The 12,647-nt window shown below is 44.6% G+C and overlaps 1 protein-coding gene across 1 annotated transcript in view; it reads right to left on the bottom strand.

Annotated features, from left to right (window-relative positions):
- Positions 1-1,162: 1,162 nt before the first annotated feature.
- commd2 (COMM domain containing 2) overlaps positions 1,163-12,647 on the bottom strand; it is a 28,845-nt gene continuing 17,360 nt past the window's right edge. Inside the window, exons 4-5 of the mRNA XM_038815517.1 lie at positions 4,653-4,826; positions 1,163-2,457 (exon numbers count right to left, since the gene is read on the bottom strand). Coding sequence (XP_038671445.1) covers positions 2,260-2,457; positions 4,653-4,826 — 372 coding nt within the window. The 3' untranslated portion in view covers positions 1,163-2,259. The remainder of the gene's footprint in view (positions 2,458-4,652; positions 4,827-12,647) is intronic.

The raw sequence follows: 12,647 nt of genomic DNA on the forward strand, positions 1-12,647 counted from the left end.
AGTGACCCAGGGCCGGGATTCGAACCCGGGTCCTCAGCGCCGTAGGCAGCAATGCTAACCACTGTGCCACCGTGCCGCCCCAAAAAATAGATTAATAAACGTGAACAGCATTCGCCATTTATCTGAAGGTGACGGCCATTAATTCTGCCAGAAATATCCATTTCCAGTCTGTTTTTAAACCAATAGCTGCAAACAAACAAGCAGGATAACAAGGGTGACTGAGTGGAAGTGTACCTTTATCCCTCTTTTATAACATTTCTACCAATGGAGTATTTTCAGTTATTAAGTATCTCAGAAAGTGTGATTACATGTGCAGCAGAGAATAAGACCATGCCATCTCTTTCCAATGTCAGAAAGGAGTACGGTGAATAATGTAGCCAGGTGGCTTCGACAGCATGATGTGCTTGCGCCCACTCTGGCAATGGAACCAAACGGATGCGGAGAGATTGAAACATTCTTTATACCCGTTCTCGGTTTTCCAAGTTGCCAAAAGAAATCACGAGGTGGTGGGAAGTGGCTTTGGGAAAGAAAAAGGTGGAAGAAATTCTCTCAGAAGTCTGGAAAAAAATGTTCAAAATGTTAGAGCAATCAAAAACAAAATTAAGCGCACTAAACAGGCTCAAAGCACAGTCGATATGTTTGTTGACGAGGCTGTAGTAAACCACCCAAAGTTGGATATCTGAATTGTAACAAACTGAAAATATGACCCCAGTAATGCTAACAGTCCGACCTAAAAATCACCGGGATACATTAAATATTGCGTTCGATTTACAAAGCATCCTCACGTCATCTCGGGTTGGAGCAGAACTGGGACACAAAGTTGAACTTGTCAAATTTAATGCAGGGGCCCTAGAAATTGGACATGAGTGTATGAGTGAACCCCCTTTTTTTAATATTTTCTTTTTAAATTTAGAGTACCCAATTCATTTTTTCCAATTAAGGGGCAATTTAGCGTGGCCAATCCACCTACCCTACACATCTTTGGGTTGTGGGGGGGTGAAACCCACGCAGACACGGGGAGAATGTGCAAACTCCACAAGACAGTGACCCAGAGCCGGGATCGAACCTGGGACCGCGGCGCCGTGAGGCAGCAGGGCTAACCCACTGCGCCACCGTGCTGCCCTATGAGTGAACCCTTTTGTAATTATGATCTACCAATCACTCGCAATGAATCTGCTCATTTATGTTAGAAAAGAATCACAGTTGAACAAAAGCTAAGCATGTCATTTAAGTGTCCTGGCGACGAGCTTCAATACGTTCTTTAAAACAAAATGGTCTTGCTAAATTGTTAATTGTGTTACAAAATTCAGAGCTTTGCATCAGCCATATTGTTTTCTTCACTTTTTCTCACCGTGGCCAAGGTATCGAGCATTACTGATATCAAGTCCAACATTCTTTACTTTTTAAACATCAACACACTCAGCTACAGGGTATGGCTCTTTATATACCCCAACAAATGGTCTTAACCCATCTTTCAGAAGAGTACTGCACAAGTTCTTGTCAAAAATGTCATCTTGCTCAGCAAGGATGCTAATTCAGCGTCACTTTTGTAGTGCATACTATGCATTGGGCAGGCAGAAACCCAAATGGGTTACACACAGGACTTGGCAGCTACCAGCTGCAAAAGAAACTTCCTTTTTCGTTAGTTTGGCATTGATTGAAGCCTGACACCCCAAGAGATAAAAGGACAGTATGTACATTCCAGTCCCGTAAGCAGTTTACTTGCTGCATTTTGTCTTCACCCAATCCACAATCTACTTTTCTTTTCCCACTTCTGGTGAATTTTAGCTGCCTTGTACGATTAATTAATCCTCCCTGCATTCCCCCTCCCCCAACACCACCACCCCGCCAACTGGGCCCCTTTTCATCCAAGGCAACATTTATTTGGTCAAAACAAAGCACTTGTGAGAGACCATCTGGAGCTCAGATCTTAATGATGGGCAACAATCAACGTAAAGCACTTTACAGTGTGCCATGAAAGCTCCAGCTAATAATATTATCTTACAGTTTTACATTAGTCATGAAGGTTACTGATTTCCTGTGTCAAAGTATCTCATTACAAATGAACAAAGACTATACAGCGGACTCTCATTCTGCAAAACGCTTCCAATAACCAAGATTGCGTTGCACACAAAACAGCAACGCGTTGTTCCACCAGAACAAGAGACTCCCAACATAGGACATCCCAAATTGGCCAATGTTCAGCTGTCTCGATTTGGCATGTGGAACGCCAGTCGTTGCCAGTCTGCTGTTATTTCTCTATTTTATATTGCGCACTATCCTTCTGCAATGGTTCGTCTTCATTTCACCCAGCGCTTGCTCCAACTTGCGGATTAGGTGCAGTAAGGTGGCGGGGTCAGTTTGAAGTACATTGGCATTCCGACGCCCATTCTGTTCCAGGTGCAGTTTCAGGGTCAAAAGCGGTTTGATCTGTTGCCTTAAGGCACGACTGGCCAACTAACAGAAAAATATAAAACAAATGTCTGGTATCATCTGAACCTCATTGCATGTACATAAAACCAGCTAACAGAAATATGAATATTCCTTTGTTTCCAGTTCAATAACGTATCAGTTTATTATGGTTAGTTTTGCTATGGATGTTTATTGGACAGATACACTGGGGTATTAGAACCGCAAAGGCACGCTCGACAAGTCTCCTAGTATTTTTTATTATGTAGATAGCAGAACACTCTAGGAGAGGTTATTTCAATCTCCCGAAATCATTTGACAAGGATCAATCCGAAATGAAAGGCATAGGAACCCAGTGCAGAATTTGTGACGGAGTTGAGGCTGTTTCCCCTTATGGCAGAGTCCAGGACTAGGGTGCATAATCTCAAAGTAAGGGGTCACCCACTTAAGTCAGAGATGAGGAGTAATTTTATCCCTCAGAAGGTAGCGAATCTGTGCAATTCCTTACCGCAGAGGGCTGTACAGGCTGGATCATTAAGTATGTTCAAGAGATGAGATGGACAGATTTTTAATCAGTAAGGGAAGCAAGGGTTATGGGGATAAGACGGGAAAGTAGAGTTGAGGAATATCACATCAGATCAGTCATGATCTCATTGAGTCTGCTCTGCCAGTCAATAGGCCGAACAGCCTACTTCTAGCCCTAACCTACGTCTTAAAATAGGACACATGCAGTCAAATATTGGAGTATTAAGAGGTAATCCTGATTTCTCTCATCTCCATAAATGACCTGGATGGAGAAATCATTGCAAATTACAAATCCTTGACAACATAAAAGTCTGGGATAGCAACAAACAGACTTATTAATTAGCAAATATTTCAGTCAGTTATGGAATTAGGTTCATAAAATATAGGACCAGAATTAGGCCATTTGGCCCATCGAGTCTGTTCCGTTATTCTATCATACGGACATGTTCCTCATCAGCTACCTACAATGTTGTAGACCAAGAGCTGGATTGAAAAAATCAGCCAGAGCACATGGCCTAGAAGCAGGGGTCAGCAATTTATCCTCCCAAGCCTAAACATCTTCAATGTGATCACGGCTGGTCCCATCCTGGCCCCAACTCCACCGTCCTGCCCATTCTCCATAACCCTTCAACCCGTTACCAATTAAAAATCTGTCTAACTCCTCCTTAAATTTACTCACTGTCCCTGCATCCACCGCACTCTGGGGTAGCGAATTCCAGATTTACAACCCTTTGGGAGAAGTAGTTTTTTTCCTCAAATCCGTTTTAAATTTGCTACCTCTTATTCTAAGATGTGACCTAGCTGAAGCGATCTAGCTGAGAATAGAAGATTGGGACACAAGCTAACACTGCAGCTACATTACAACTCGGTACAAAGTGGTGTTAGGTGCATGCGAACATGAAAGTGGCAGTATATGCCCCAATTTGACAATGCAATCCTTCAAACATATCCAATAACTCATGGCTGATTTGTAAATCAAGTTGATTTATCATACCTACCACAGTTCATTTTCCCTTGATTCCCGTAGCCAATTAAATCTTTTGATCTCTACTTCTGAAAATTTCAATTCACTTTTTTGGGAAGGAGTTACAGATTTTTATTGCCCATTAGGTTCACCCAGATTTTAATTCTGAAATAGCATAGCTCGAACTTTAAGATTACTTTCCCCTTCCCACAAACCATGTTTGTGCAACCTGTTCTCAAATCTAACCCTTTAAAACCTGCCATGAGGGAGTTCCATGAAGGAGTAATGCCTGCCAATACTCCAGCTAACTAGTTGGTATCTGCATGTTCAGAGCAGTCAATGGATCAGACCATTCTGTCGAGAATATATATTTTTTTTAAATTTAGAGCACCCAATTCATTTTTTCCAATTAAGGGGCAATTTAGCGTGTTCAATCCACCTACCCTGCACATTTTTGGGTTTTGGGGGCGAAACCCATGCAAACACGGGAAAATGTGCAAACTCCACACGGACAGTGACCCAGAGCCGGGATCGAACCAGGGACCACGGCGCCGTGAGACTGCAGTGCTACCACTGCGCCGCCCTAATTCTATTGAGAATATGAACAGAGGATATGAACACGGAAAACAATTGATAAAGGGAGCGCATAACTGAGTTTACAAAGAAATCTCATTGCACAGAGATACATAGGTATGAAAAACATATGCGAGATGGTGTAAATAACTGGGCTTTAGAAGGCATCTAAACTCTTTACCTGTACATCGAGTCTCCATTCTAAGTTGTGGTAATGAGGGAAATCTGGGGCCAGTTCATTCAGGATACTCCGAATTTCTTTCCGATTATCCAGGTAAAGCTGCAGTAGTAATTTATTTAGATCTTCGGGAAATCCCAAAACAAGCACAGAGTCCTGGAAATCCACCTCGGAAATCTAACCACAAGTTATATTTGTTATTGCACGTTGTAGTTAAATTTACAAAAGCAATCCACAAAAGCCCTCTCCCAGCTAGATTAACTCAGTGACAAACCAAGCAAACTACAGAAGGCTTTAATTCTTGACCTGCATCAATATTCTGGGGGAGGGGAATGTGTGGTTAACTCAGATGGCTACCATTTGGTTCAGAAAGATACCAACGGCACAGGTTTGATTCCCATTCTTTTCTTCCGGTCATAGAATGTGGGTGCTGCTGGCTCGACCTGCATTTGTTGCCCATTTCGTGGCTAGCTAAGCCTTTCAGAGACAACCACATTGGGCAACACGATAGCACAAGTGACTAACACTGTGGCTTCACAGCGCCCAGGCCCCAGGTTGATTCCCCGCTGGATCACTGTGTGGCGTCTGCACGTTCTCCCCGTTTCTGCGTGGGTTTCCTCCAGGTGCTCCGGTTTCCTCCCACAGTCCAAAGACGTGCAGGTTAGATGGATTGGACATGCTAAATTGCCCTTAGTGTCCAAAAGGTTAGGGGGAGGTTCATTGGGTTACGGGGATAGGGTGGAAGTGAGAGCTTAAGTGGGCCAGTACAGACTCGATGGGCCGAATGGCCTCCTTCTGCACTGTATGTTCTATGAATCATAGAATCCCTACAGTGCAGAAAGAGGCCATCGGGCCTATTGAGTCTGCACCGACCATTGGAAAGTGTGCTCTACACAGACCCACTCAACCACCCTTTCCCCGTAACCCCACCTAAACTTTAGACACAAAGGCAATTTAGCATAGCCAATCCATCTATCCTGCACATCTTTGGACTTAAACCCACGAAGACACAGGGAAAACGTACAAACGCCACACAGTCACCCAAGGTGGGAATTGAGCCTGGGTCCCTGGAACTGTGAGATAGCAGTGCTAACCACTGTGTCACCGTGCCTCCCCTTTTGCTGTGGGTTGCTGTGGATCTGGAGTCGCATGTAGGCCAGATCAGGTATGGGTGCAGATTGCCCATCTTTAGGGACATTAGTGAACATTTAGAGCAGTATGTAAATAGTCCAACTCGGGAAGGGGCCATACTGGACCTGGTATTGGGGAATGATCCCAGCCAGGTGTTTTGACGTTTCAGTCGGCGATTACTTTGGGAATAGCGATCACAATTCCATAAATTTTAGAATACTCATGGACAAAGGCGAGAGTGGTCCTAAAGGAAGAGTGCTAAATTGGGGAAAGGCCAACTACAACAAAATTCGGCAGGAGCTCGGGAATGTGGATTGGGAGCAGCTGTTTACGGGTAAATCCACATTTGAAATGTGGGAGTCTTTTAAGGAAAGGTTGATTAGAGTGCAGGACAGACATGTTCCTATGAAAATGAGAGATAGAAATGGCAAGATTAGGGAACCGTGGATGACGGATGGAATTGTGAGACTAGCTAAAATGAAAAAGGAAGCATACATAAGATCGAGGCGACTCAAAACTGATGAAACTTTGGAGGAATATTAGGAAAGTAGGACAAATCTCAAACGCGTAATAAAGAGGGCTAAAAGGGGTCATTAAATATCTTTGGCTAACAGGTTTAAGGAAAATCCCAAAGCCTTTTATTCGTACATAAGGAGCAAGAGGGTAACTAGAGAAAGGATTGGCCCACTCCAAGACAAAAGAGGGAATTTATGCGCAGAGTCAGAGGAAATGAGTGAGCTTCTTAATGAGTACTTTGCATCGGTATTCACCAAGGAGGGGGACATGATGGATGTTTAAATACTCTAGGTCATGTTGGCATAAGGACGGGGGAGGTTTTGGGTATTCTAAAAGGCATTAAGGTGGACAAAACCCCAGGACCGGATGGGATCTATCCCAGGTTACTGAGGGAAGCGAGGGACGAAATAGCTGGGGCCTTAACAGATATCTTTGCAGCATCCTTGAGCACGGGTGAGGTCCCGGAGGACTGGAGAATTGCTAATCTTGTCCCTTTGTTTAAGAAGGGTAGCAGGGATAATCCAGGGAATTATAGACATGTGACCTTGACGTCAGTGGTAGGCAAACTGTTGGAGAAGATACGGAGGGATAGGATCTATTCATATTTGGAAGAAAATAGACTTATCAGTGATAGGCAGCATGGTTTTGTGCAGGGAAGGTCATGTCTTACAAACCTAATAGAATTCTTTGAGGAAGTGACAAAGTTAATTGATGAGGGAAGGGCTGTAGATGTCATATACATGGACTTCAGTAAAGCATTTCATATAGTTTCCCATGGCAGGTTGATGGAAAAAGTGAAGTTGCATGGGGTTCAGGGTGCACTAGCTAGATGGATAAAGAACTGGCTGGGCAACAGGAGACAGAGTAGTGGTGGAAGGGAGTGTCTCAAAATGGAGAAAGGTGACTAGTGGTGTTCCACAGGGATCCGTGCTCGGACCACTGTTGTTTGTGAGATACATAAATGATGTGGACGAAGGTATAAGTAGTCTGATGAGCAAGTTTGCAGATGAAACTAAGATTGGTGGAGTTGCAGATGGCGAGGCGGACTGTCAGAGAATACAGCAAAATATAGATAGATTGGAGAGTTGGGCAGAGAAATGGCAGATGGAGTTCAATCCAGGCAAATGCGAGGTGATGCATTTTGGAAGATCTAATTCAAGAGCAGACTATATGGTCAATGGAAGAGTCCTGGGGAAAATTGATGTACAGAGAGATCTGGGAGTTCAGGTCCATTGTAACCTGAAGGTGGCAACACAGGTCGATAGAGTGGTCAAGAAGGCATACAGCACGCTTGCCTTCATCGGACGGGGTATTGAGTACAAGAGTCGGCAGGTCATGTTACAGTTGTATCGGACTTTGGTTAGGCCACATTTGGAATACTGCGTGCAGTTCTGGTCGCCACATCACCAGAAGGATGTGGATGCTTTAGAGAGGGTGCAGAGGAGGTTCACCAGGATGTTGCCTGGTATGGAGGGTGCTAGCTATGAAGAAAGGTTGAGTAGATTAGGATTGTTTTCATTGGAAAGACAGAGGTTATGGGGAGATCTGATTGAGGTCTACAAAATTATGAGAGGTATGGACAGGGTGGATAGCAACAAGCTTTTTCCAAGAGTGGGGGTGTCAATTACAAGGGGTCACAATTTCAAGGTGAGGGGGGAAAAGTTTAAGGGAGATGTGCGTGGAAAGTTTTTTACGCCGAGGGTGGTGGGTGCCTGGAATGCTTTGCCAGCGGAGGTGGTAGAGGCAGGCACAATAGCATCATTTAAGATGCATCTAGACAGATATATGAACGGGTGGGGAACAGAGAGAAGTAGACCTTGGAAAATAGGCAACAGGATAGAAAATAGGATAAAGGATCTGGATCGGCACAGGCTGGGAGGGCTGAAGGGCCTGTTCCTGTGCTGTAATTTTCTTTGTTCTTTGTAACCAGATAGATTGTTACGACAATCGCCAATGGCTGAAGTAGACTTGGAACCTAGCTCCTTGCCCAGCCTGAGTGTGCAAAGCACCTGACAAAGCATCAGACGACAAGGAGGTCAGAACCTGCTTTTATGCAGAGAACACGTAAATGAATCAATCGATATTCCATCTAAATTCTTTACGTTGGGAGCCGCCTGTTCATTTGACGTATGGCAGCTTACAGGGAACAACAGTCTGTACTAAGTTGCCTGATATCAGTCAGGGCAGGGGGGGCACCAGCGTGGGGTACGGTGATGGAAAGCAACCATTACTATGAACAATATAACACAGCGAGGAGTTCATGTCTGCGATTGGGAAGTGAGAAAATTGATGAAAGAGGACAAAGAAAAAAAGTTAACTTATGAAAGATAACGAAAAGGTGTAGCATACTGGAAGATTATTGAGATTTGCCCCAAGGATAAGACACAGGTCTAAATCGTGTGCCTTCCCACAAAACTCTGCAGCAATTCCCCAATACACCAAGTGCCACTCGTGTATTACTGCTGGCCATGCAGTCTTGCATTAGCTTCTCGACAAACACCTGAAATTTCAAAATTCTTAAGCAGCTACAAAAGCTTATTTGCCCATATTTGTGACTGTAATTCACACCATGACCACTAAACCCTCCAAATTGACCTCCGCTCCCCTGATGTTAATTGCATCAATTGAGGGTCAGCACATATAGGTGGTGGGCATTGATTACAAAGAGACACTGACTCGGGTGGGTGGGTGGGGAGTCAGGAGATCTATCCTAGCAACATTTCCCTCTGCGAATAAACCTATTCCAAGACAGGCTCTGTTTTCTCCCCTCAAACTGGCTGTCGGGAGTATAGCAGAGTCCTGACCATCGACCCCTCCCTCCACTACAACAGTGGAAGCCAGGCCTTTAGCCACCTATGGCCAACACTCGCAAATTTGCTGCTTAAATGCATCTTGACACCCTTTCCTTTGCTTCTGGAAAGCACATTTATAACAAAATGTTTAGTCTGTTGTTCCGAATATCTTATTTGGTCTGGCATCCATTTTTTTGATTGAAACATTGGGATATTTTTGCACATTGGAAGCATAGTACAAGTTCCAAGCTTACCAATCCACCACATCTCACAACTCTCTTTACCTGCAAATGGTGACCTTTGCTGGTAACTTGGTAATCGGCTATTCTATCTGTCTGACTTTCCTTTCTACTCCTAATCTATGAATTCTTAATACTCCTCTTTTTGGTGGAGCAGTGGTTTAGCACTGCTGTCACAGCGCAAGGTCCTGGGCTCGATCCCGGCCCCGGGTTACCGTCCGTGTAGAGTTTGCACATTTGCCTGTGAGTGTGTGTGTCATCCCTACAATCCAAAAAGATGCGCAGGAAAGGTGGATTAGCCAAGCTAAATTGCCCCTTCATTGGGGAAAAAAATAGAATTGGGTACTGTAAATTTATTTTTTTTAAATATATGTCTTCTGATGTTTAAAAATAAATAAATTTAGGGTATCCAATTCTGTTTTTCCCCCAATTAAGGGCACTTTAGCGTGGCCAATTCACCTAGCTTGCACAGCTTTGGGTTGTGGAGGCGAGACCCACGCAGACACAGGGAGAACATACAAACTCCACAAGGGCAGTGACCCGGGGACAGGATCGAACTCAGGTCTTCAGAGCCGTGAGGCAGCAGTGCTAACCACCGTGCCACCCGTTTTCTGGTGTTTTGAGCCCTTTCACCAGAGTCAACAATTTTGTTGCATCAACTTTTGTCTCTTACCTCTCAATATTAAAAGGAAAATAAAATCATCACTAATGCCTTCCACCCCAAGCAGTACAACAGGCGAGCTGGTCCAGCAAACCTGCCGTGCTTTCACAATGATCAGAATATCACAACAATTAATTTTCTCTTCCCACCCCTCCAGTCACATCTTCACCTAGGAGGGGCAAAACACCACAGCAAATAAAATGGGGAAGAAACAGACTTTTCCTCTCCAATCCCTTCTTCAATTTAAACTAGTCAAGGAAATCATTCAATGCTAAACCGGACTCACGTTGCCATAAGAAATAGGAACAGCCCTTCGAGTCTGTTCCACCATTCATTAGTAGGAAATCTTACAACACCAGGTTAAAGTCCAACATGTTTGTTTCAAACACTAGCTTTCGGAGTGCTCCAAAAGCTAGTGTTTGAAACAAACATGTTGAACTTTTTTTTTTTTAATTTAGAGTACCCAATTAATTTTTTCCAATTAAGGGGCAATTTAGCGTGGCCAATCCACCTACTCTGCACATAGAACATAGAACAGTACAGCACAGAACAGGCCCTTCGGCCCTCGATGTTTTGCCGAGCAATGATCACCCTACTCAAACCCATGTATCTACCCTATACCCGTAACCCAACCCCTCCCCAACCTTACTTTTTTTTTAGAACACTACGGGCAATTTATCATGGCCAATCCACCTAACCCGCACATCTTTGGACTGTGGGAGGAAACCGGAGCACCCGGAGGAAACCCACGCAGACACGGGGAGGACGTGCAGACACCGCACAGACAGTGACCCAGCCGGGAACCGAACCTGGGACCCTGGAGCTGTGAAGCATTTATGCTAACCACCATGCTACCGTGCTACCCCATCTTTGGGTTGTGGGGGCGAAACCCACGCAAACACGGGGAGAATGTGCAAACTCCACACAGAGTGACCCAGAGCCGGGATTGAACCTGGGCCCTCGGCGCCGTGAGGCAACAGGGCTAACCCACTGCGCCACCATGCTGCCCTAAACATGTTGAACTTTAACCTGGTGTTGTCATACCGGTGCTCACCTCAGTCCAACGCCAGCATCTCCACATCATGGCTACCATTCATTAGGATCAGGGCTAATCCAACATTCCTCTCGACCACTTTCCTGCCCTTTCCCCGTAACATTAGATTCCCTTACTGATCAATCGATCTCAGCCTTAAAATATACACAAGGACTCTGCCTCCACAGTTCTCGGTGGAAAGGAGTTCCAAAGACTTACAACCTCCTGAGAGAAGAAATTCCACCTCATCGCAGTCTTAAATGGGCACCCCTTTACTCTGACACTGTGCCCTCTGGGACTAGACTCTCCCATGAGGGAAACATCCTCTCAGCATTTACCCTGACAAGCCCCTTAGGAATCCTATGTTTCAATGAGATCACCTCTCATTCTTCTAAATTCCAAAGAGTAGAGTCCCAACCTGTTTAACCTTTTCTCATAAGACAATTGCTCCATACCGGGTATCATGCGAGTGAACCTCCTCTGAACCGCCTCCAATTAAATACTATCTTTCCATAAATAAGGGGACCAAAACTGCTCACAATACTCCAGATGTGGTCTCATTAGTATCTTCTACAGTTAGATCATAAGACATAGAAGCAAAATTAGACCACTCGGCCCATCGAGTCTGCTCCGCCATTCAATTATGGCTGATATTTTTCTTATCCCCATTCTCCTGCCTTCTCCACATAACCCCCGATCCCCTTATTAATCAAAAACCATCTATCTCTGTCTTAAAGACACTCAGGTGATTTGGCCTCCACAGCCTTCTGCGACAAAGTGTTCCACAGATTCACCACCCTCTGGCTGAAGAAATTCCTCCTCATCTCTGTTTTAAAGGATCGTCCCTTTAATCTGAGATGGTGTCCTCTGGTTCTAGCTTTTCATACAAGTGGAAACATCCTTTCCACATCCACTCTATCTAGACCTTTCAGTATCCTCTAAGTTTCAATAAGATCCCCCCTCATCCTTCTAAACTCCAACAAGTACAGACCCAAAGTCCTCAACCGTTCCTCATACGACAAGCTATTCATTCCAGGGATCATTCTTGTGAAACTCCTCTGGACCCTTTCCAAGGCCAGCACCTCCTTCCTTAGATACACAGTGCCCAAAACTGCTCACAATACTCCAAATGGGGTCTGACCAGAGCCTGATACATCCTCAGATGTACATCCCTGGTCTTTCATTCTAGCCCTCTTGATATAAATGCTAACATTGCATTTGCCTTCCTAACTGCCGACTGAGCCTGCACTTTAATCTTAAGGGAATAGTGAACAAGGACTCCCAAGTCCCTTTGTGCTTCTGATTTCCCAAGCATTTCCCCATTTAGAAAATAGTCTATGCCTAAATTTCTCCTTCTAAAAAGAGCATAACCTCACACTTTTCCACATTGCATTTCATCTACCACTTCATTGCCCACTATCCTCGCCTGTTCAAATCCTTCTGCAGCCCCCCTGCTTCCTCAATACGACCTGCCCCTCTACAGATCTTTGTATCATCTACAAACTTAGCAACAGTGCCTTCAGTTCCTTCTTCCAGATCATTAATGTATATTGTGAAATGTTGTGGCCCCAGCACAGAGCCCTGAGGCACACCAATAGTTACTGGCTGCCACCTTGAACAAGACCC

Source organism: Scyliorhinus canicula, chromosome 13 (genome assembly GCF_902713615.1).
Source record: "Scyliorhinus canicula chromosome 13, sScyCan1.1, whole genome shotgun sequence".
Lineage (NCBI taxonomy): Eukaryota > Metazoa > Chordata > Chondrichthyes > Carcharhiniformes > Scyliorhinidae > Scyliorhinus > Scyliorhinus canicula.